General features: G+C 45.2%; 1 protein-coding gene across 1 annotated transcript in view; it reads left to right on the forward strand.

Moving 5' to 3' along the window:
* LOC137648264 (uncharacterized) overlaps positions 1 to 24457 on the forward strand; it is a 63207-nt gene that overhangs the window by 20858 nt on the left and 17892 nt on the right. Inside the window, exon 3 of the mRNA XM_068381190.1 lies at positions 11775 to 11916. Within this exon, the coding sequence (XP_068237291.1) occupies positions 11775 to 11916 (142 nt within the window). The remainder of the gene's footprint in view (positions 1 to 11774; positions 11917 to 24457) is intronic.

Below are 24457 nucleotides of genomic sequence, written 5' to 3' on the forward strand. Positions count from 1 at the left end.
AAAATAAATTTTTGAATATACTTACCCGGTGAATATATAAATTAAACGACCCTCCCTTCCTCCCCAATAGAAATGCAGTGGGATGAGAAGAAATTGAGGTTTTGTTTACATCGAGTGGTATCTGGCCGACAGTTGGCGCTGGTGGGCACACCCGCAACCTGTATAGCGATCGCTGGCGAGTTTTTATGTATGTGTCTGTCGAGCAACAGAGTTGCAGCTATTATATATTCACCGGGTAAGTATATTCAAAAATTTATTTTATAATTAAAATATCATTTTACTATGTCTTGCCATCTTCTTCCTCTTACCTGCCTCACTTACAGTTCCTACCTGAGTTCAGTTTGTTATGTCACACCCAAGGGTGTCCCCATGTCTTAGGATATTGTTTATCTCTATTACTAATTATCATATTACATTTTGTCCTGCGAACTGTATTCCTTTTATATCCAGTTTTATATGGTATTATCTAAGATGTTCTGACCTTGGATCATAATTTTGATTATCAAGTTTATTTTTACATTTTGCCATCCCTTCCTGGGATATTATACCTTGTCAGTTTTTGATGTTATGAAAAGACTATCGTCTACTACTACAACTCTTGATTAAACTACTGTTATGTTATTTTGATTTTAATTCGTTCCCTCATATATACTGAAGTTTGGGTTCGTTTCTCTTGTACTATTTCACTGGCCAGCACAGGTTGAGCCCAGAAAAGGGATTTTGACGGAGGAAAAATCTATTTCTGGGCGAGAGACCTGTGCCGGCCAGTGAACCCACCCTAGTTGTCCCTCCCTGATCAGACCCCAAACCTGGGGTGCTATGGGGAGTGTTGGGCAAGCGTGGGTAGAGTTAGTAGTACTGGTCTGTGCGGCAGGAGTTGTTGAACGGCACCTCACTATTGAGGGATTCTGAAGAGGAAATGTCTAAATGGTGCGAGACCTCTGATTATATTACGCCCCAGTTTATATCGACACCAATAGGTGAGCGAGCTAGTTCAACCTAGCATTCCTATGCATTTTTTTCTCTGGTAATATTATAGCAGTTATTTACCTTAGAAATGGTGCTTAAGGAGCATTTCACTGGGCGGCACAGGTCTCTCGCCCAGAAATAGATTTTTCCTCTGTCAAAATCCCTTATATATATATATATATATATATATATATATATATATATATATATATATATATATATATATATATATATATATATATATATATATATATATATATATATATATGTGTGTGTGTGTGTGTGTGTGTGTGTGTGTGTGTGCGTGCATGTGTGTGTATCCATATTATCATTGGTATGATGAGCATAATGAAAAACATTAAACAAAAGTAAATTTGGTGCAGCCTCTACGGTTAGCATAAATAATTTTTTAAATTCTCTATTTACCCTTGGGTTACAACAGTATTGGCCTTCTTCATTTTGTGAATATAATGCATCTCCCATAAATTAAGAAAATTCTGTTTCAACTAATATGTGCGTCGGAAGAATACTGGACGTCCTTTTGTAGCGAAAAAAAATAGCATAACAAGTACACTATTCTTGATTGTCATGTTCTTTGTGTAAGAAATGTGTTAACTTTTTGCCTTTCATTATGGCTCCCAATCATAGGGCAGAAAATTTGGTAGTGCTTCAAAGAAAAGCAAAAGCATCGCCATGGAATTGAAATCAAACATTGTCAAAGGGGGAAAAGGGTGAAACGCTGACGAACATCAGTAGCGTGCTGAACTGTTTGAGTGTTGTGATGATTGTATAGTATAAAGATCAAATTCTTGAGCATGTGAAGGGATGTGTTTCTGTGAAATACAGTAGGTAGTAATTACCGTGGTTTCATCATCGAGATAGAAACACTGCTTGTTCTTTTCCTGGAAGACTGGTGTCAACGGTATATCCTAGTGAGCCCTATGTTAATTCAGTAGAAAGTAAAAAGTTTGGTGGGCAAGGAGGTAGTCATACAAATAGCAAGTGCTGATATGACAGCTGCCAAAGGACCCCACATTGAGGCAAATCCTCTTTCCAGCCTAGCATGGCTACCGTCAATAGTGAGAGTCGCTATCACGGTTCTTCTGAGACGAGATTGATGGACTTAAGTGAGGAAAGAAGTAAAGAAAGCAATAGGAGGAGGATTTTTACAAGTTTCAGATTTTGAGGAGTAGGAAGAGTTTGATTTGCTCTTTTGAGTCTTGCTCAAAAGCAATATCAAAGGATTTCTTCCTACATGAAGATCAACCATTGTCCTTTAATAGAGTATGATTTTGGCTTTGCTGGATATAGCTGCTTTAACTTATAACAAGGTACGTAGTGGTAGTTCCTGGCGTATGGAGGGTACCTTCCCAAAACAGTCTGCTATGTACTTACTTTCAATTGTAAGCATTTCAGACGTAATCTTACTGCCTCTCTGATTATGGGTTTTTTTCTAAATTTTTGCTTTCTCTTTTGGAAATACATAAATGTGCAGGCAGAATGTCATATTCGAGGGATACATTAAAAGAAGACAACAAGGCTATGCAGCTGTTTTTCAGATGAACTGTAAATGTGTAACGGTTTCCTGTGGAAACTAGCCGTTATCCACATTGTTATCTACTTCGGACATTGATCGGCACTCCTGTGCCCCTCAAGGGTTGGGGCCTTCTCTGGAGCTGCCTTGGTCAGTTTGGTCCGAGATTAAGCTGATGATCAGATCTATGGATCTGAGAACTTCCTTGCTTCCAGTTGGTTAAACAAGGTCCTTACCCAAGCACTCTCGAGGCAACAAAGGTTCTATGTGCCAGAGACTGCTGCGTCATCATCTCTTCAGGTTAACCAGTCAGAGGAGGACTCCCCTGGGAGAGACTCAAACTCTGAGTTGGCGCTCATGGAGTCTTCCTGCCGTGGCCACCCTTGAAGCTGTCCCGTGGCTTGACCAGTGGTCAGGCACGGCGACATTTTGCAAAGACGACTGGATTATTGACCCCAGAGTCTTTGGAGAAGTCTTGTACAAGATTCTTGTGCTGTTTGATGAGTAGGCAGTGACCTTTCTAGCATATCAGTCTGTGAACTAGTGAGCCAACTGGATTTTGAAGAGGAGGGATGCTTTGGTTTCCCAATTCTCAGGCAATTTGGTTCAGAGGATGCTCTGATGCTGCAAAACATGTTGATGAGGGTGGCTACGTCTTCTTTCAAGGAATCATGTGTAGGTGGCATTGGAGAAGCATAGTACTGATGCACAGGATTCCCTGGTCCATCATGCAGTCTCTTTCATGGACTCTAGCTCTTTATGGGTGCCTGCAGGATCAAGGGTAAAGATGGCTGCTGTCATCTTCTCTAGACTCCTATTAGGCCTGCCTGTGACCTCTTCCACTCGAAGGGATTCTGTGCATGCCTAGCCCTTTTGAGACCCCCAACCTGGTTAGGTCAGGGATGGAGGGAATGGGAAGAGGGAGGGAGAAGGCAATGTCAGTGTTCCCCTCTACTGCTACCATAAGTAGGGAGATGCTTGTCACGTCATTGGGCAACCGGGTGGAGACAAAAGGCTAAGTCTTGGGTAGTGGATGTTCATTGGCATGGATACTGCCTAGCATTTCTAAACCAACAAACCCCCTCTCCCTCCATTCCACAGACCAATAGTGTTTATGAACAATCTATCAAGAATGTGGTTGCATTTGTTCATGACAGTTTTACAGTCAACTCTTCCTGGTGGAGAAGTTAACTCGGGGCCTGGAAACCAGTCATTGACCTCTCTCCTCTGAACCAGTATTCAGCAAACTAGTTCGGGATTGAAACAGTATGATCTGCACCGAGTTTCATTATAGAAGGAGACTTCATGCTTTCAGTAAATCTAAATGATTCAAGACCCTGTGTTTCATACTTGAGTGTTCACTCTGTTGGTATCTTTGGCCTGTTTACTGGGGGCAGAGATACAATTACTGATGTACTGTATCTCGACGGTTGGCCGATATTGGCTGTCCACGAGAGGCAGTTGTTACAGGATCGAGATAAGCTTCTCACCTTTCGTCACGATCTAGGGATTGTGATAAATTAGGAGACATCGAATATCACACCCAAGAAGAGACTGCAGTATCTGGCCATGCTGATAGACACAGCGGGAGGGTGAGTTTTCAGTAGACAATTGTATCGGCAAGCTCAGAGAGGTTGTGCAACTGTTTCTGTCCAAGACAATACTCCAAGCAATCGTCTCGTGCACCTTTCCTCTTCCAGTAGGACATGCGACACTGGCCAATCTTGCATGCGGCTAGATGGGAAAAACCTCACCTGGGGAGTCTCACTAGACTCCCCACCTCCAGACAAGCAACTGTTCTCAGATGCATCGAAGGAGGAGTTGGGGGTGCACACCCTAGTGATCTGGTCTTCTCAGGTGTGTGGTCAGTAGAAGGATCTGCACATCCACATCTTGGAAGCACAAGCACTGTTTTTATCTCTACACGCTGTTGATGAGCAACAACACCACCACTGTGGCAGCTTACGTCAAAAAGCTAGAGGGCGAGGTTTCACTCCTGGTTACTCCTAGGTGGCCACGTGACGAGTGGTATCTCGATCTGTTAGCCCTTCTTTTTGAACTCCCTACATAACTACCACTATGAACCACCATTCTCTGTCAGCTACACATTCAGATTGACTGACAATCCTTTAGGTCACTTTCACTTCACTATTGGAGACTATCCAGGATTTCCTCTAAGCTAAACGCTTTTCACAAGGAACTACAATGGAGATGTCTAGATACCTGCGATAGTACTCTACTGCTGTCTATCACATACCTGCGACTGTACTCTTCTGCTGTCTACCACATAAGTAAAAGCAAGAGATTAATGTAATTTTAAAGATTGTTTAAGAAAATTTTAATAAAATTCTTACATTTGCTATTGAGAGTTTACTACTTTTACTCAAGAGTTATGGAGTTTTTCCCAACACACTAATTTGTACACATCTACGGTATTTATTGTAAAAATAGATGGAAAAATAAGTGCTTTGTAATTAAAGTTATGATTATTCCAACAGGATATGAATTAACTACCTTTAAGCTATGATTATTATTGTTGGTATGAATGATAGTTTCTCTTGATAATAAACACAGCATGTACAGCATTTGTCCCTAATAATGACACAAGTATTAGTAATAGAATATTTTTCAGAAAGAATTTATGCTTATGTAAACACAAATGTGTATTTTTTATGAATAGAACTTACCTGGCAGTTATATATATATAGCTGAGTCTCCGACTGCGGCAGAATTTAATCGAAAATCGCGGCAACCGCCTTGTGGTGGTTGTGTGGTTAGATGGTTAACAACCCTTACAGGGTGTTACTTGGAATCATTCCCGTTTTCTGTTCCTCAGATTATCTCTGCCGGCCGGATCGACAACATCGTTGGTCCGCCTTTCAGAGTTTTTCCGGATTGCTTTCCCTTCATCGCCTTTTTGGACTTCGTTTTTGGTGAAGTACACTGTGTTGGGATTTGGCAATCATGTTGTTTTTTGTTTTTTTGTCTTTTTTCCTTTATTATTATGAGTGAGAAAATTCATTATCGTATTTGTGCGAATGGTATTTGCAAGGTGAGGTTGCCGAAAGTTTCGGTTGACCCTCACACTATCTGTATGGGTTGCAGGGGGTTTGAATGTGCTTTAGATAATAAGTGCAAGGAATGCGAGGTTTTAAGTGATGATAATTGATTAGCTATGAAGCGCTATGTGCGCAAACTTGAGATTGATAGAGTTAGAAGAGCTCAATCAAAGTCAAAGTCTGCTAGTGAGCCTAGCTTAGATTTATCCATTGACCCTTTGCTTGTGACCCCTTTGGAAGTTATTCCTTCCCCGAATGTAGTGACTCCTGCCCCTTCTACAGGATCTGTGCCTACGGATGACCCTGGGTATGCTAAATTAGCTGCTGAATTGGAGGCCATTAAAGCACAGTTGGAGGCCTTTAAAGGTAAGGGTGTAGGTGAAATTAGTGCTTGTGAAAGTGCAGTGGAGGTGGCGACTGATCGAATCTGTCATACCCCTAGGTCTAGACCTCTACCAAGCTCCCAGGACCAAGGGAGAAGGTACGTCGAAAGCCGAAAGGGGGTGAGAGGTGCTTATCCTCGGTCAGTCGTCGCCTCAGACAGTCCTGTTGCGATCTCCCAGGCTGCTCTTGACCGCCATAGAAAAGGTGTGCCGGATACGTTTGTGTCTTCGCCTGATCGTTCTCCCAGACGTAATTGGCGTTACAAATCAAGACCAATGAAGAGAGGGTGGGACCGGGACGTGCAGTCTCGCTCTCCCTCTCCCGGTTCAAGTAGCCGAGATCCTGATCCTTCGGAAGACGATTTCGATGTTGTTCCTGTTAAAAGGGCGAAACAGAGAGTCCTTAGCCCAGTTAATCCTGCTAGACTCCCTACTTCTTCTGCCAGCGCTCCCAGTCAAGCCGTACGACAACTGCCGTCTTCGGCACCGCGAGAGCCAGCGGAGGTTGCTAAAGCTTTCATGGTTGTTATGCAGGAACAACTTTCATCGTTAGTTGAAGCTTTCAGCCACCCTTCTCAGTCCGTCAGATGTAAGGACGTCTCTTTGCCTGTTAAGAGATCTTCTTCTAAGAGAGATTTTAGTATCTCTCCCAAGAAACCTCTGCGCACTTCGTCGGCCGTACAACAACGCACACCCTCTTCATCGGCACGCTGCCAGGAATTTCCTTCACCCCTCTCCCGGCGCCAGGACGATACTGCCTCCCGTTCTCGGCGCCGTGACGATTCCGTTTCTCTTTCGAAACGCCAGGACGTTACTGCCTCGTTTCTTAGGAAACAGGATTAATGCAGTCTGCATTTTCAAGGCGAAGGCAGCCTGCATCTTCAGGACGCTTCCGTTTCTCATCATCGTGACGATACTGCTTCTTGTCATCGTGACGATACCGCTTCTCGCCGACTGGATGTTAGCGGCGCTCGGCGCCATGATTCAAACAGCTCTCGCTGCCAGACTGCTGGCAGCCCAACTCTTCGGGATGTTATCCTTGAGCAGGACCTCGAAGATATTTCGGAAGAGGAAGAAAAACCTGCCGACTCTTCTAGTGATTACAAGGTTCTTTCTCGCTCTCTTTTGGAACTTTATGGGGAGGAATTTCAACCTTCGGCCCCTCGTTCTCCTCAGTCTCAATTTACCAGGAAGAAGGCTACTAAGTCTTCGGCCTTCATCAAAATGAAACTTTCAATTTCGGCCAGGAAAGCTCTCGCTAAAGTGGATGATTGGATGAAGGAACGGAGACAAGCTGTCAAGACCACCTTTTCTTTTCCACCGTCTCTGCTCGCTTCCAAGGCCGGTATGTGGTATGAGACAGGGGAACCTTTGGGATTAGGAGTGCCTGCCTCCTCCCAAGGTGACCTCTCGGCTCTTGTGGACTCGGCAAGAAGACATGCTTTAAACTCTGCCAAGGTGATGTGGTCCATGTCGGAGCTTGATCACCTCGTCAAGGGAATTTTCAGGGTTTTCGAGGTTTTCAGCTTCCTGGACTGGTCTCTCGGGACTCTGGCCAGGAAGTCTGAACTCTTGGAGGACACGAAGGACCTGACGAGTATCATGTCCTGCATGGACAAAGCTCTAAGGGATGGAGCTAATGAATTGGCTTCCCTTTTCTCAGCAGGGGTCTTAAAGAAGAGGGCCCTTTTGTGCTCCTTCACCTCTAGATCTGTGACTGTTGCCCAGAAGTCGGAGCTGCTTTACGCCCCTTTTTCTCGTCATCTTTTTCCTGAAGCTCTGGTCAGAGATATCTCCCTTTCTCTGGCTCAGAAGGCTACTCAGGACCTTTTGTCTCGGTCGGCTAGAAAGACCTTACCTGTTGCTCCTGCTCCTCTGAAGAAGGAGGAGAAGAAGTTTCAACAGCCCTTTCGGGGCAGGATCTCCTCGAGAGCGGATTTTAGGGGGAGAAGACAAGAGTCAGGGCCAAGGACCAGCAGGGGTGCGTTTAGGCCCCGGTCCAAAAAATGAGATGGAAGTCCTCCAGACACCAGTAGGGGCAAGACTGTCTCGTTTTTGGCAGTCTTGGAAAAGGAGAGGGGCGGACACCTGGTCCCTTTCAGTCGTCAAGGAAGGTTACAAGATTCCCTTTTTAAAGAAACCACCTCTCTCAGACTCTCCCCTAGCCTTAGTGGCTCAGTACACCGACGTGGGGAAACGAGAGGCTCTTCTGGAGCTAGTTGACCAGATGTTGGTCAAGGGAGCAATAGAGCCGGTTCAAGACCTCGCCTCCCCAGGCTTTTACAATCGCCTGTTCCTGGTTCCCAAGAACTCGGGTGGATGGAGACCAGTCCTAGATGTCAGCTCTCTGAACGCCTTCGTGGAGAAAACAAAGTTCTCCATGGAGACGACTCAGTCAGTGCTGGCTGCAGTTCGTCCAGGAGACTGGATGGTTTCTCTTGACCTGCAGGACGCTTATTTTCACGTCCCCATTCATCCGTCTTCGAGGAGATATCTGAGGTTTATGTTCCAGGGCAAGTGCTTCCAGTTCAGGGCACTTTGCTTCGGTCTCAGCACAGCTCCCCAAGTTTTCACCAGACTAATGGCGAATGTGGCAGGCTGATTACACCAGGAGGGGATAAGGGTCTCCTTCTATCTAGACGACTGGCTGATCCGGTCACAGTCGAAAGAGAAATGTCTGGAGGACCTAATGAAGACTTATACGATGACTCAGGACCTGGGACTCATCGTCAACTGGGGGAAGTCTCAGACCGAGCCGAATCAGACTATTCTCTATTTGGGGATAGTTCTGAATTCAGTTCTTTTTCAGGCTTCTCCCTCCCAGGAGAGGCAGACCAGGTGCCTGGACAAAGTCAAAGACTTTTTGAGGAAGCAGGAATGCTCAGCGAAGGAGTGGATGAGTCTGCTGGGAACTCTATCCTCCCTGGAGCAGTTTGTCCCTTTGGCGAGACTGCACCTAAGGCCTCTGCAACACTTCCTCGCAAAGGTTTGGAACAGACAGATCCAGGAGGACACTTTTTCTTTTCCCATTCTGACAGAGATCAAGGATCTTTTAATGTGGTGGCTGGACCCAGCTCTGTTGGGAAAAGGGATCTCCTTGTTCAAGAAGAACCCCGACCTAGTGTTATTCTCAGATGCGTCCGAGTCAGGCTGGGGAGCAACACTAGGGAACAAAGAGGTCTCAGGTATTTGGGAAGGGAGTCAGATCAGTTGGCATATCAACAGGAAGGAATTGATGGCCATTTTGTTAGGGCTCAAGGCCTTCAAAACCTCGGTGTCAGGAAAGACTGTGGAGATCAATTCCGACAACACCACAGCTCTCGTGTACATAAGGAAGCAAGGGGGAACTCACTCCCTCTCTCTGTTCTCAGCTGCGAGAGAGCTTCTCCTTTGGGCGAACGAGAACGAGACCCAGCTGTTGACAAGGTTTGTTCAAGGGCAGAGAAACATCAGGGCAGACATGCTCAGCAGGAGAGTGGACTCTCAACCCGCATGTCTGTCGGAGCCTCTGGAAGTTGTGGGGCAGACCTGTAATAGACCTTTTCGCCTCCGGTCTAAACAAGAGGATCCCCAACTACTGCTCCCTAGTCCTGGACGAGGAAGCTGTTGCAGTGGACGCCTTCTTGATGGATTGGACGGGGCTGGACATGTATGCCTTCCCCCCGTTCAAGATCATCAATCTGGTTGTCAGGAAATTCGCTCTCCTCGATTCGGGACGAATGATCCTAGTGGCTCCATTCTGGCCTGCGAGGGAATGGTTCACCGAAGTGGTAGGGTTGCTGATGGACTTTCCAAGAAGACTCCCGGCAAGTCCAGATCTTCTCAGACAACCCCACTTCAAGAGATTTCACCAAAACCCCCTCGCTCTCAATCTGACTGCCTTCAGACTGTCGAGAAGCTCGTTAGATCTCGAGGCTTTTCGGCACAAGCGGCGAAAGCTATTGCCAGGGCAAGGAGGATCTCTTCACAAAGAGTCTACCAGTCAAAGTGGGAGACCTTTAGAGCTTGGTGCAGGAGGCGCAAGGTTTCCTCGTCCTCTACCTCTCTAAGCCAGATTGCAGACTTTCTTTTGCACCTCAGGCAGGATGCTAAGCTGGCTGTATCTACCATTAAAGGATACAGGAGCATGCTCTCAACCGTCTTTAGGCATAGAGGCTTAGAGTTATCTCAGAATAAGGATTTGCAGGACCTCATTAGGTCTTTTGAGACAACGAAGCAGGTGCACTTAAGACCCCCTTCTTGGAACCTGGATGTGGTGCTTAAGTTTTTGTGCTCCAGGAAGTTTGAGCCTATCTCGCAAGCTTCTCTGCGAGATGTGACTAAGAAAACCCTCTTCCTTTTGTCTCTAGCGACTGCCAGGAGGATCAGCGAAGTCCAGGCATTCGAGAAGCGTGTAGGCTTCACCCTAAATGGAGCTGTTTGTGCCTTGAGGTTCGACTTTCTCGCCAAGAATGAGAACCCTTCGAAACCCTGGCCCAGGACTTTTGAACTCCCTAACCTCACAAATCTAGTGGGTCAGGAACAGGAAAGCCTCCTCTGCCCGGTTAGGGCTCTCAAGGCTTATTTGGCCCACACTAAGAGCGTGAGGGGTGCTTCCAACTCCTTATGGTGTTCGGTGAAGGATCCTCAAAAACCCCTGTCAAAGAATGCATTGTCCTTTTTTCTGAGGGAAACTATTAGGGAAGCCCACCTCTTTTGTGAGGAAGAAAACTTCGCCCTGTTAAAAGTACGGGCTCACGAAGTAAGGGCCATTGCGGCTTCGCTGGCATACCGGAAAAATATGTCAGTTAGGCAGATCATGGACGCAACGTTCTGGAGGAGCAACTCTGTCTTCGCTTCTCATTACCTCAGAGAGGTAAGAGTGGACTATGACAAGTGTTATACCTTGGGCCCATACGTAGCTGCGGCTTCTGTATTAGGCAAAGGAGTTACTACCCCCACTCAACCTTAGTTTATGTACTTGTATATGGGTTCGTGTTTTTTTATGGTTGTCTGAGGTCCTCGTCTTGTGGTACGGTTCCTCAGTCCAGATAGATGGTTTATATCTATTTCTGCAAGGTTAAGTGGTTAGCTTTAGTAAGGTTGCAGGTTTTTATTATATGGGAAGGTAGTTTCTGAAGTCTAGTCAAGTTGTTGGTCCTACCCCTTTGACAGACTCGATTGAGTTGTTTGCAGCGTAGCAGGTCTACTCCTGGCTGAACACTCCTAAGGGAAAGCGACTCTAGAGGCAGTTACCTTTGAAGTCAGCTACCTTAGCAGGTAAGGAATCAAGGTGTTTGTTCTCCTACAACTCTTTTGTTGTTTCCCCAACTATGTTTTTCTGTCTGTTTCCCTCCAAATGTGTGAATCAGCTATATATATATACTGTATATATATATATATATATATATATATATATATATATATATATATATATATATATATATATATATATATATATATATATATATATATATATATATATATATATATATATATATAACTGCCAGGTAAGTTCTATTCATAAAAATGGAGTTTTTATGATAAAACAAAGTTTTATGAATACTTACCTGGCAGTTATATATATATTTTAAAAGCCCACCCACCTCCCCTCAGGAGACAGGTCGGGCAAAGATAATCTGAGGAACAGAAAACGGGAATGATTCCAAGTACCACCCTGTAAGGGTTGTTAACCATCTAACCACACAACCACCACAAGGCGGTTGCCGCGATTTTCGATTAAATTCTGCCGTAGTCGGAGACTCAGCTATATATATATAACTGCCAGGTAAGTATTCATAAAACTTTGTTTTATCATAAAAACTCCATATTTTATTGAATTTTTTTCAGAAATGTAAAACCTGATGAGAGGGAGTGGGTTGAAGAGACTAAAGTAATGACGAGAAACCCAGCCGTGGTTCGTGAGGAGGAACTAAAAAAGAAGGCGTTGATTCAGAAAGAAAAGGAAATGGCTGCATTGAAAAAAGAAATGGTTTGTAACTCTTCAGATATGTTTTAATGTTATTCAGTTATTCATACACTGCACTTCATTATTGGAAAGAAAAACTTTGGTTAATAATTTAAAAGATATAAACGTGTTTTGATATTTTGAATATCTAATAGCTATAAAGAACTTTTTATTTCTGTGTTCCGTTTTAAACGTTAGCATCTCTCTCTCTTGTTGCTTTCATGCAATTTTGTCATCCAGTCCGGTATACCACTACAGCAGAAAACATCCTCAGAATTAGATAAAATCCATGATGAGTAACTAATCAATAGACAAGTTTCCTTGCTTATTACTTGAAGGATTTATCTTTTTACTTGAAAGTTAATGATTGCTTCCCATTATGGTATAGAGATGTGCTACCTTGACTTGTTGGGCATGGTACTTGGACTGGTACTAATTTTAAAACTTCTGTGACCAGTGAAAGTTTTATACAGTAATTAAAAAAAATATTAGTATTAAGATGACTAGGCCCTATCTTGTTCAATTTCCTTTATAGGTTGCTAAATGGTATTTTTTCCGTCACTAAATACAAACCCTTTCGCTCTTTATTAAGGAATATACTGTCGGTGAAGCTAGAAGACTAGCCATAAGACTTTCAGCGAGTTGTAACTACCCCACTGCTAGTTAGCGGGGGATAGGTAGTAGTACCGGCTATCCTGCTCACACACACACACACCAGTATTGTCTCGTCACTTTTGCTTTTGGCTCGGTTGAAAGTGGATGCTGTCTCTCTCCACTGCCCATACTGACTGGCCATTATACTTATCTTTATTTTGCTTTCTCCTTTCAGGTTGTGAGTGTTTCTTCTTCTAGGTCATCATGCAGACTTGTCCTGGAGTTGAAGGACACAAGTGCGACACCTCCATGTCTCCGGTTGAGATGGACCCCCATTTGCTATCCCCGACCTGCCAAGGACAACCTTATAACCAGGACGACACCTGTCAGGTGTGGAGGGAGCGGCAATCCTCCCAGTGAGAGAGGTTCAGCAGGCAGTGCAAGAAGTTGAAGAGGGATTCTTCTCATTCGTGGTCATCCTCGAAGTCAAAGAAACCTTGACTTTTTAATTCCACCCATTATTCTCTGCCCGAAGCTCCTTCTCTATCGGTCTCCCCTGGGGATCGATCAAGCAGGTGCGGTGACCCTTTAACCCCTGGACAACCCTTAGGTTTGAAGCCGCCATTCTTCACAGGGGAGTCTTTTTCTATTGAAGATCTTTTACAGACTTTGGCTTCCCTTGGTATTGCTGGTCTTCTGTCGAAGGAAGGCCTGTTCAAGTCACAGTTGCGAGCAGAGAGGAAGCGCACACCGGCTTCCTCAGAGGTGGACCTTGATCTTCTTCCGAGGAGCTCCGAATGTTCCAGGCCCAGTGCATTCTCTCCAGCCCAGTCTTCGACTTCACCTGCCGCAGCTCCAGTCCAGCGCACTGATGACAGCGCTCCCCTTTGTTCTGAGTTTACTTAGCCTGCAGAGGGGGACAAAGTCCAAAGCTTGTTCCTATCGCTCTTGAGGGACACCTTTTGTTTGTTAGTTGGGTCCTCCCTGGAGTAGTCTCCCCCATGCAAGACTTTAGGAAGACAGCCTACTTCACCCATGCCTTTCTCTATCCCCTTGAAGCGTGGCTTGCCAGATGGTGTTGCTTTCACCAAGAGAGTTCAACACGCTCCCGCTTCGCCTCACCCTGTTCCTGATTTGGAATCCAGGAGTTCTCATTACTATCTAGAGGGAGACCAGACAATCGCACCATCTTTGTTGGAGTGTGCTGCGCGCGACCAGAAGCATCTCGCCAGCGACCAGTGCTTGCCACTCCCATCTCACAGCGTCGACAGGAGTAATGTCTAGAACGCCAGTCGCGATCCTGAGAGATCTGTAAGTTTACTTGTGAACGAAGGTTCTGGAGTGGGAGGTGAGACCTTCCGGACTCACCAGTGGTAGCTTATACACCCCCCCCCGGAACCCCCCAAGCGGCGGCGCGAGCCCTAAACCACGCCCCCTTGGGCGGAGTTACCAGGGACGAGCGGGTTGACTCGGCAATGGAAGTCACATTTTTGAAGTTGTAATAGAACAAAAAATAACACAGAAGTTGTTGAGCTTACCTTGGTTGTGCAAGTTATGAAGGAATTACTGTGAAGGTGCAAATTGTTGGACATAAGGTCTTTTTACTAGTAAATTCAATCTTCTTGTGCTCTCTTGGTTGATATGAATATTGAAAGATTCCAGTTAGTTTGTTTTCTGTGGAATAATAGTGATTGTATGTGTGTTCTTGTATATAACCTACTCTGTTGAATTATGAATTTTAAATATTAAACTTAGCCGGTGAATATATAAATAGCTGACGTCTCCGACGGTCGACAGATTCCTAAAACTCGCGAGCGATCGCCATGAAGGCTGCTGGGTGTGCCCACCAGCGCCGACTATCGACAAGATACCGCATATACTTCTCAACCAAACCAGTTCTTCTCTGTCGGTGTTAAAGACAACACTGGTTCCGCTCGCGCTTGACCTCGAGTTTTCTACCGTTTGGTGAAGTACTTGGTTTTTAGTTTTATTGCTTTCGCCGTGTTGGATTATTCAATACTATCTTCAAAAGAAATGCTTTTGAAAGGAGAGGAAAAGTTTTTGCCCTTGCTTTTTTAATCTCGCTCTGGTTTTTCCATAGAGAAAAGATGGCCGACCCTTCCCTCAGTGTACGGAAGTGTGTTAAAGGCTTTTAGTAATTATTTTATCACTTTATAAATTATTGTTGATATTTATAGATTTACCTCTATATATTTTATATTTCACCCGCCTTTATTAGGCCTCTTCGATTAGCTTTCCATTTATACTAAACACCGAGATAAATTTTATGTTTCTGGGCTCGAACCTGTGCCGCCCAGTGAATAAGCTCCATTTAGCACTTATTCTTAGGTAATTTACTGCTAAATATACCAGAGAAAAAATGTAAAGGAGTGCTAGGTTAACTAGCTCGCTCACCTATTGGTGTCGGTATAAAATTGGGCGTATAATCCAGAGGTCCCGCACTATTTAGATTCATCCACGACAGAAACCCCAATAGAGGAGAGCCGTTCAACCTCACTCGGTACTACTAACAATGCATCCGCTCAGAACTCAACTCCTTTTAGCACGTCTTGTGTGTAACCCGCTTTTTTGTTGTGCTCTCGTTTTTTCGCTTATTTTCTTTGGATTATGGCTTCTTCGTCGGTTTCCCTGGAGACACCGTCTAAGTTAAGTACCAAGCTGTGTTTTGCTGTGTTTTGAGCAACCTAGATCGTCTAATATTTGAATTTTAGGAGTGTATTCTCTTCGTTCATACCGATCTTGCTTGATTCCATTTACAGTTGGTACTCCTGTTTTGAGAGCTTTTAGTTTCACTCTCGGTGTTACTATATGTATTATTTTTATTATTAAATTTCATTTGTTATTATGGATATTCATTATTTAGCGTTTAGAACCCTCGTGGTTCAAATTTTGGGCCGATATCATTTACGTATCGTTATGGCTGCCGACCTTCGTGCTAGGCGGCAATGTTATTTTTTAAGCCATCAGGTGTGTCTTTTGTGATTTAATTATTATGTTGCATGCCTTGCCCAAAAAATTTTATGTGTTTATTTTATATTTTCAACGCTATTACTATTATAATGAATATTGTGCTATTACTCCGTTTGATCTGTCTGGTTGGGGATCGTCAGTTGGTAGCCCTGCGGCTCCGTATCACGTGATCCTCCCCCATGCTCCCCCTCTCGCTAGGTGGGTGGCTAGGCTTCTCTCCCCCTCTCCCCTAGGGGATCGTTGCCTTCCCTCCTTGTAGAGGGGTTAGTTCAGTGTTTATGGACTTTGTCCTCCGGGTGTCCCGGCGGGTTCGGCTCTGTCTAGTCTGGTTGGCCACCGGTCAACAGAGTTGGATCCCGGTGCACCCTATTTTATATTCACTTATCACACTGGTTTATGTTATATGAAACCCTCTGGGTTCCGTTGGCGGTTCTTATCTACAGTTCCGCCCCCCTATTTAATTTATAACAGTTCCTATGATGATTATATGACAGATCACTACCCCGGAGTTCCTATACGAATTGGTTTTGGATACTTTTATTTCCCGGCCCGGGGCTTAGCCTCGCCCCGGGAAATCAGACACCCTGTGTCTTAAATTTTTGTTGTTGCATCCTTTTTTATACTCCCGGCTCGACCGGAATGGATGGCTATACTTTAGTCTTAAGCTAGACTTTTGTTTAGGCTGGGTCCTCCGGACCCGCCCCTACTTAAGAATATTACAGTTAAGCCCTAATCTTGTGTTAGGCTTATGTTAGGCCCGGGTCCTCCGGACCCGCCCCTACTTAAGAGAATTACAGTTTCTCATATACTATTTACTTTAGTCTTAAGCTAGACTTATGTTTAGGCCGGGTCCTCTGGACCCACCCCTTCTTAAGAATATTACAGTTAAGCCCTAATCTTGTGTTAGGCTTATGTTAGGCCCGGGTCCTCCGGACCCGCCCCTACTTAAGAGAATTACAGTTTCTCATATACTATTTACTTTAGTCTTAAGCTAGACTTATGTTTAGGCCGGGTCCTCCGGACCCGCCCCTTCTTAAGAATATTACAGTTAAGCCCTAATCTTGTGTTAGGCTTATGTTAGGCCCGGGTCCTCCGGACCCGCCCCTACTTAAGAGAATTACAGCTTCTCATATACTATTTACTTTAGTCTTAAGCTAGACTTATGTTTAGGCCGGGTCCTCCGGACCCGCCCCTTCTTAAGAATATTACAGTTAAGCCCTAATCTTGTGTTAGGCTTATGTTAGGCCCGAGTCCTCCGGACCCGCCCCTACTTAAGAGAATTACAGTTTCTCATATACTATTTACTTTAGTCTTAAGCTAGACTTATGTTTAGGCCGGGTCCTCCGGACCCGCCCCTACTTAAGAGAATTACAGTTTCTCATATACTATTCTTTTTATAGATGGTGCATTGTCAGACGACAGCCTGTGCAGCTGTTCTACATCAGCCCTGCGGCCATACCGTCTGTCGGTCTCACGCCCTCTGCGGTGTGCAGCTGGAGGACGTTGTGGTATGGCACCCGGATAACTGTGTGGTCTGTTTTGACCTCGTTACCACCCTTGGATCTGACTCGGTGAGTCCCGTTGGCTATGTTGCCTTCTTATTTTATCTTACCTTTTTTGGCATACATACACTATTTAGTAAGATATCTATGGTCTTGAAGGACCACTGGGAGTCTGCCCTTTTATAATTCCCACTATTATTTCAGGCATCCCCGGAGCAAAAGTCTGCGGCTCGGGCCACACTGAAAGTGTGGGTTGGTGGTTTTGCCCGGAACGTGAAGTCCAAGCGGCCGTACGTCCTCTCCGAGGACTACTGTTCCCTGATTTACTCCAACACCAAGTCTTCAGCCGCTGTGGCTAGGCATGTTGCAGCTCCCATCATTGCCCACATTGATGCCACCATAGCGGGGTTTATTGATCCAGAGCAGGATCCGTCGGACGCCCCCGGAGATCTAGAAGACAATGTTGCCTCCATGAACCTTGACGTGGAACCCATGTTATTGGATGATCCAGATACAGGTAGGGTGGTAAGTGAGGCAGGTGTTTCTGGCGCTGAGATTCCTATCCTCAGCCCCTCTCTTTCTTCTTCTGCTGATCGCTCTTCCTTCCATGGTTTTTCTGGGGACCGTGATTCGTCCCAACGATCACACCCGGTTCCCCCCAAGAATAAGTCTAGAACCTTACCTAAAGTTCATAAGCCTCATAAGGCTTCTCATGGTTCTAAACGGAATACAAACCTGTCATCTAAGGCTTCTGGCTCCTCCTCTAAGTCTCGCGACCCGGGAGTTCATTCCGCCACATCTGCTGCTAGCCCGGGCCTTTCCGAATCAGCCATGCTTCGCATCGTGTCGGAGATGCAGGCTAAGTTTGTATCAGAGATACAGTCTAAGATGGACACGATGTTCTCTAACATCGGTCAGAGACTTGGGGCATTAGAGCAAGGTGCTCCGGAGCGGGTCCAAAGCTCTCTCATCCCGGATGCCTCTAAGCTCCCGCAGTTTGCCAAAAACAACCCTTGGCATATGGCTCTTCATTCCCCGTTCTCAGACGGAATGTTAACTTTGGAGGGTCTTGGCACTCGTCCCCTAGAGGACTTTGAATTCTTTCCTCCTGGTCTGGCATTTCCATTTCATGGTTATGCCAGGCTTACCGAGGAAGCTTTGGTTCGGTTAGACAAGGTCCCCAAGGAGACAGTCATCTTCCCAAAAGAGCAGGCCCAATCTGTGTGGGCCAGATTCCTGAATGACATCGGCTGCACCAACACTATGTTGACGCCTTATAAGAGCTCTTTTACAATGTTCCTAATGGACAAAAACACCGTGACTCCATGTGTCAATAAGGTAGCAGAGCTTGCCTTCCAATATGCTCTGGAGGAGAAGCCCTTGCCTCCCATCCGAGAGGTGGATCCAATCTCCCTCCTTCTTCCTTCAGGCATTGAGTGTTGGGACAACGTCCATACCACATTTACCTCTGGAAAGCTAGCAGCAGACTGTGCTTCGGTAATGTTTAGTGAGCGGCTTCCCCGTCTCCCGGAATCCCTCATTAAACAGGAGTATGATTCTCGCCTACGCGTTGGCCGTACTCTGAACCTGGCCACTTCCACGGAGTCGATAGCCTTGACTTACGATACTGAGAGTATTTTTAAATCTCTCAACAAGGCTACGTTGCAGTCATTATACTACGACCTGTATGACTTCGCTACTGCTAAACGCAAGTGTCGCAAACGTGTCCTGGCAGAGGCGACTATTAGGCATGAACCTAATAAGCTGATCCGGTCCTCCTGTTGGGGTTCAAACCTCTTCCCTGAGGACCTTGTAGAGGAAGTCTTGGCGGAGGCCACTAGAGTCAACCAGAGCCTTAAAGCCCGTTGGGGTTTGACTCCTAAACGTAAATCTGACCCTGCAAATTACCAAGCCCGGGGTAGGAAGAAGCTCCGTCCATATACTTCCACCCAGTTCAGGCAACAGCAGACTGGTTCGCCCATTTTCCGGCTGCCTCTTCCCCCATCTCCTGTTGCCCCGGCACAGCCTTCCACCTCTCAGGCTCCTTCGGACGACTATGTCACCGTTCTGCTTCCTAAGAGCCAGCTTTCTGGTGCCTCCGCCACTTCTCCTGCCTTTAACCAGTCGTATGAGGCTCATAGCTCTTCCCAGAGTTATGGTAGAGGTAGAGGCTACCACCGTGGTTCTAACCAGAACAAAGGCAGGGGAAGAGCTTTTCGCAGAGGAAAGAACTTCCGAGGCGGACGTGGAGGCAACTCCTCAAACCAATACTGAGGTGCAGCAGGTAGGGGGGAGGCTCTATGCCTTCCGCAACAAATGGAGGTTCAGTCCCTGGGCGTTCAGTATCATCTCCAAGGGACTTGGGTGGAGTTGGATTCAAGGACCTCCTCCTCCGAACAAATTTCGTCAACATTCCACTCCGGACCTGGTCGAATTTGTCCAGGATCTTTTACAAAAGAACGCCGTACAAGAAACGAAACACCTGAAGTTTCAAGGTCGGCTGTTCAGTGTCCCGAAGAAGGATTCAGACAAGAGAAGAGTGATTCTAGACCTATCCCTTCTCAACTTGTCCATTCAATGCGACAAGTTTCGAATGCTTACCGTCTCGCAGGTGCGGACCTTACTTCCCCGTGGGGCCGTCACCACCTCTATCGATCTTACAGACGCCTATTATCACGTCCCGATAGCGAGACACTTCCGTCCGTACCTAGGCTTTCGCTTAGGGGACAAAAGTTACTCCTTCAAGGTGATGCCTTTCGGGCTCAACATCGCCCCAAGGATCTTCACAAAGTTAGCAGAAGTCGCTGTTCAGGAACTCAGGAATCAAGGGATTCAAGTAGTACCCTATCTGGACGACTGGCTCATTTGGTCAGACACCTCCCAAAATTGCCTAAAAGCCACTCACAAAGTCATCCATTATCTTCAATCTCTAGGCTTCCAGATCAACTTCAAGAAGTCCCGTCTTCTTCCAAAATCGAAGTTCCAATGGCTCGGCCTGCAATGGGATCTTATATCTCATACTCTGTGTCTTCCCAGACCCAAGAGGTTAGAGATTGCAAGGAACACCAAACGCTTTCTCAAAGACAAAGTAAGTTCCAGACGACTCCAAGAGAGGATTCTGGGGTCCCTTCAGTTTGCCTCAGTGACGGATCTTCTTCTGAAGGCAAAATTGAAAGATATCAATCGTGTCTGGCGTTCGAGGGCGAACCGGAAGCTCCGGGACAGGAAAGTCCGCCTTCCTCCCATTCTACGGGAAAGACTTCTTCCTTGGACAAGAGCAAACAGTCTGTCAAAGTCAGTTCCCCTTCGATTTCCGCCTCCGAAATTAATCATTCACACGGACGCATCCTTATCAGGTTGGGGCGGTTATTCTCAGCTCAAGAAAGTTCAAGGTCTTTGGACTCCCTTGTTCCGCCAATTTCACATCAATGTGCTAGAGGCCATGGCAGTTCTTCTAACCCTGAAACGTCTTGCTCTTCCCAAGAAACAACACCTTCGTCTGGTCCTCGACAGCGAAGTGGTGGTCCGCTGCCTCAACAGAGGCGGGTCAAAGTCAGGGCCTCTGAACCATGTTCTAGTAGACATATTCTCCCTAGCAGCCTTGAACCGTTGGCATCTTTCAGCTGTCCACCTGGCGGGAGTCCGGAATGTAGTGGCAGACGCCCTGTCCCGGACCTCCCCTCTAGAATCGGAATGGTCACTCGATCTAAAGTCATTTCGGTGGATTCTCTCTCAGGTTCCCGGTCCCCAAGTGGACCTCTTCGCCACGGAATCCAACCACAAATTGAGAGTATATGTGGCTCCCAATCTAGACCCTCAGGCTTACGCCACAGACGCCATGTCACAGAATTGGGACACCTGGGAAAAGATTTATCTCTTTCCCCCGGTGAATCTTTTGCTGAAAGTTCTAGACAAACTGAGATCCTTCAAGGGACAAGTAGCCTTGGTCGCACCCAACTGGCCCAAGAGCAACTGGTATCCTCTCCTGCGAGAGTTGAGACTATACCCTCACCCGATACCCAATCCGGTTCTGTCTCAGATAGTACAAACACGCGTTGTGTACGCTTTCTCAAACATTCAGAGCGCCCTAACTTTATGGACTTTATGAAGTTTGCGGCTATGCATGGTGCCAATATTGATCCTCAAAACACCTTGTTCCTAGAATCGGATAAACGGGATTCCACCATCCGCCAGTATGACTCTGCAGTTAAAAAGTTGGCAAAATTTTTAATAGACTCAGACGTGAACTGTATGAACTTGAACCTTACAGTCACTTTCTTTAGATCTCTATTAGAATCAGGTCTGGCAGCCAATACTATCACCACTATTAAATCGGCTCTGAAAAAGATCTTCCTAGTGGGTTTTAACATAGATTTAACCGACTCTTTGTTAGCTTCAATTCCGAAAGCTTGTGCCAGACTGAAACCGGTTACTCGTCCTACTCCGGTGACCTGGTTCCTTAATGACGTACTTAGATTGGCTTCTGATACCATTAACAGTTCTTGTGATTACATTCCCCTTCTCAGGAAAACACTTTTCCTGGTGAGCTTGGCTTCCGGGGCAAGAATTTCTGAATTGGCAGCCTTGTCGAGAGACCCGGGTCATATTGACTTCCTGCCTTCGGGAGAGGTCCTTCTTTCTCCTAACAAATTCTTTTTGGCTAAGAACGAAGACCCTCAAAACAGATGGTCTTCCTGGAAAATTGTTCCCCTCACGCAAGATCCGTCTCTGTGCCCTGTTACTACTCTTAGGTCTTATTTATCCCGGACCTCCTCTAACTCCTCGGGGCCTCTATTCGTTAGAGAACAAGGCGGTACCATTACTATTAAAGGGATCAGGCAACAAATCTTGTATTTTATTAAACAAACTAACCCTGACTCTTTTCCTCTTGCACATGATATCAGGGCGGTTGCTACCTCGGTGAACTTCTTTCACCACATGAATTTTACAGACCTTTCCAGGTATACAGGGTGGAAATCACCGTCAGTGTTCAAGAAACACTACCTTAAACATTTGGAAGCCCTAAAATTTTCTACAGTAGCCGCAGGGAGCGTAGTTACTCCCAAGTAACTCACAGGTTAATGCCTTGACTCTTTATCTCTCCCTCTTACCTGCCTCATTTATACCCTATTGTATTCGTTGGTCTCGCACCTGAATACTGTTATTATATTGTAAATTTTATACTCCTGAGTATCTGTATATATTATCACTCACGGCATTATTATACCTACCTTATTGGATTTATGTTCATATTTAAGATACCCTTATAATTGTTTTTTGGTACTCATCTCTGATTAAAAGCATCCTGTATTTCCCTTACGCTTATGTTTTTTCCTTTATTTTGCAAGTTTGGTGACATTTTCTCTTGTATAGATTCACTGGGCGGCACAGGTTCGAGCCCAGAAAAGGGATTTTGACGTAGGAAAAATCTATTTCTGGGCGAAGGACCTGTGCCGCCCAGTGAACCCTCCCAGCTCCTCTCCCTTGGAGTCCCCAAACTTTGGGTACTAAGGAGTTGGGTTCTGAGCGGATGCATTGTTAGTAGTACCGAGTGAGGTTGAACGGCTCTCCTCTATTGGGGTTTCTGTCGTGGATGAATCTAAATAGTGCGGGACCTCTGGATTATACGCCCAATTTTATACCGACACCAATAGGTGAGCGAGCTAGTTAACCTAGCACTCCTTTACATTTTTTCTCTGGTATATTTAGCAGTAAATTACCTAAGAATAAGTGCTAAATGGAGCTTATTCACTGGGCGGCACAGGTCCTTCGCCCAGAAATAGATTTTTCCTACGTCAAAATCCCTTTTTTGTTTATAAGCGGCCTTTACCTATTCTTTGTAGGCGGTCCTGACTTGGAAAACGAAGTTAAACAACGTTGAGCCCATTCAACTTTTATTTTTGGTTAGATAAAAACAGTTGCTCTGTAAGAGTGATGAGATGAATATTTTTAGAAAATATTTTAAGAAATTTATTCTTTGAATAGTCTTCGTGCTGTTTTTCAAAGATGAACTAACGTTTGGTTTATTATGCTACGCAGTTTGCGCTCTATCGTTACGATAGAGAAAGAGAGAATCACGGTTTCACTTTGCAGAAAGAGTAAATCGATTTTGACGTTTTGTTCATTCTTCTTTCAAACTGAAGTTTTTTAGATACCAATTTAAAGGAACATGTTAATTTTCAATTTCTTAGTCCTTTCAGTTTTTTCCTTTAGTCAAATAACCTGTTATTGACGAAGAGTGAGTGAGCCATTCTCTTGTGAGTGACGAGAGAGAGAGAGAGAGAGAGAGAGAGAGAGAGAGAGAGAGAGAGAGAGAGAGAGAGAGAGAGAGAGAGAGAGAGAGAGAGAGAGAGAGAGAGAACGATCCGATCTTTATTCTCGTCCCAAGTCTCTGTACAAGGAGTTTGGGAGCGAGTAACGTTGTTCTCGATTCAGATTTTTACTCTCGTCCCAAGTCTCTGTACGGGGAGAGAGGATAAAACGTTTTAGTTTTTATTCTCATCCCAAGGCACTGTACGGTGAGAGATTGAAAACGTAGTCCTTAGTGATCTAGTTTTTAGTCTCATCCCCAGTCACTGATCTTTTTAACTTTATATATTTCTGTTTTATTCGATATATATGTATATGTTTATTGATTTTTGCATGTGTGTTTCATTTTGTACTAATGTGCTTACATTATACGACTTATTTTGCAATTCTAACCTTTTGATTTAAGGGAGAATTGCGTGCTTCAGGTAGAAATCAGCTTTATTCATGTCTAATGTGAAATTATTAAAAAATGCAATATCAGTGAAGAAAGTGCAAAAAACATGTTCGTTTGTTCGTGCTTGTCGCTTGCCTAGTCCGAGACCTCTTTCAGGCTCACCTGCACCAGGGAGTAGGAATGTCGTAAGACCTAAGGGAGTGCGAGGTGTAAACCAACCAACAGACTTTCCCTCAAAGGTATCAGACGTTGCTCGTCAAGCACGTCCTTGCCATAAGACAGGAGAGACGAAGTTTCTCCTCGTCTTCCGATGATTCGTCTCTTTAAAAGCCTGGGCGTAAGGTTTCGAGACGGTTGAAATGTTTATTAGTTCCTTCAGAACAAGTTCAACGTCCTAGCTGTAGTCATCATGAGAGTCCCGTTCATAGCGATGACGTTCATGTACAGACGTTTCTGCCACAGACTCGACGTGACGTTGAGCGGTAGACACCGTAGACACAACGTGACGTTGAGTGTCAGTCACCGTAGTCACGATATAGCATCGATCAGCAGTCACCGCTGTTACTACGTGACGTTTGAACGTCAGCCACCGCAGTCACAGGTTGATCCGAAGTTAAGTGTTTTGCAAGATATGCTGTTAAAGCTTTCTTCTTTAATAGAAGCTTAAGATCCTGTTCCTGTGCGAAAGGATCCTTTGCTTTTTGTACGTCACGGTTCTGGGATACGTGATTCAGGTCTTCAACCTTCTAAACGAGCTTTGTTACGCCACGCTGAC

This window comes from Palaemon carinicauda, chromosome 10, assembly GCF_036898095.1.
Source record: "Palaemon carinicauda isolate YSFRI2023 chromosome 10, ASM3689809v2, whole genome shotgun sequence".
NCBI classification, from domain to species: domain Eukaryota; kingdom Metazoa; phylum Arthropoda; class Malacostraca; order Decapoda; family Palaemonidae; genus Palaemon; species Palaemon carinicauda.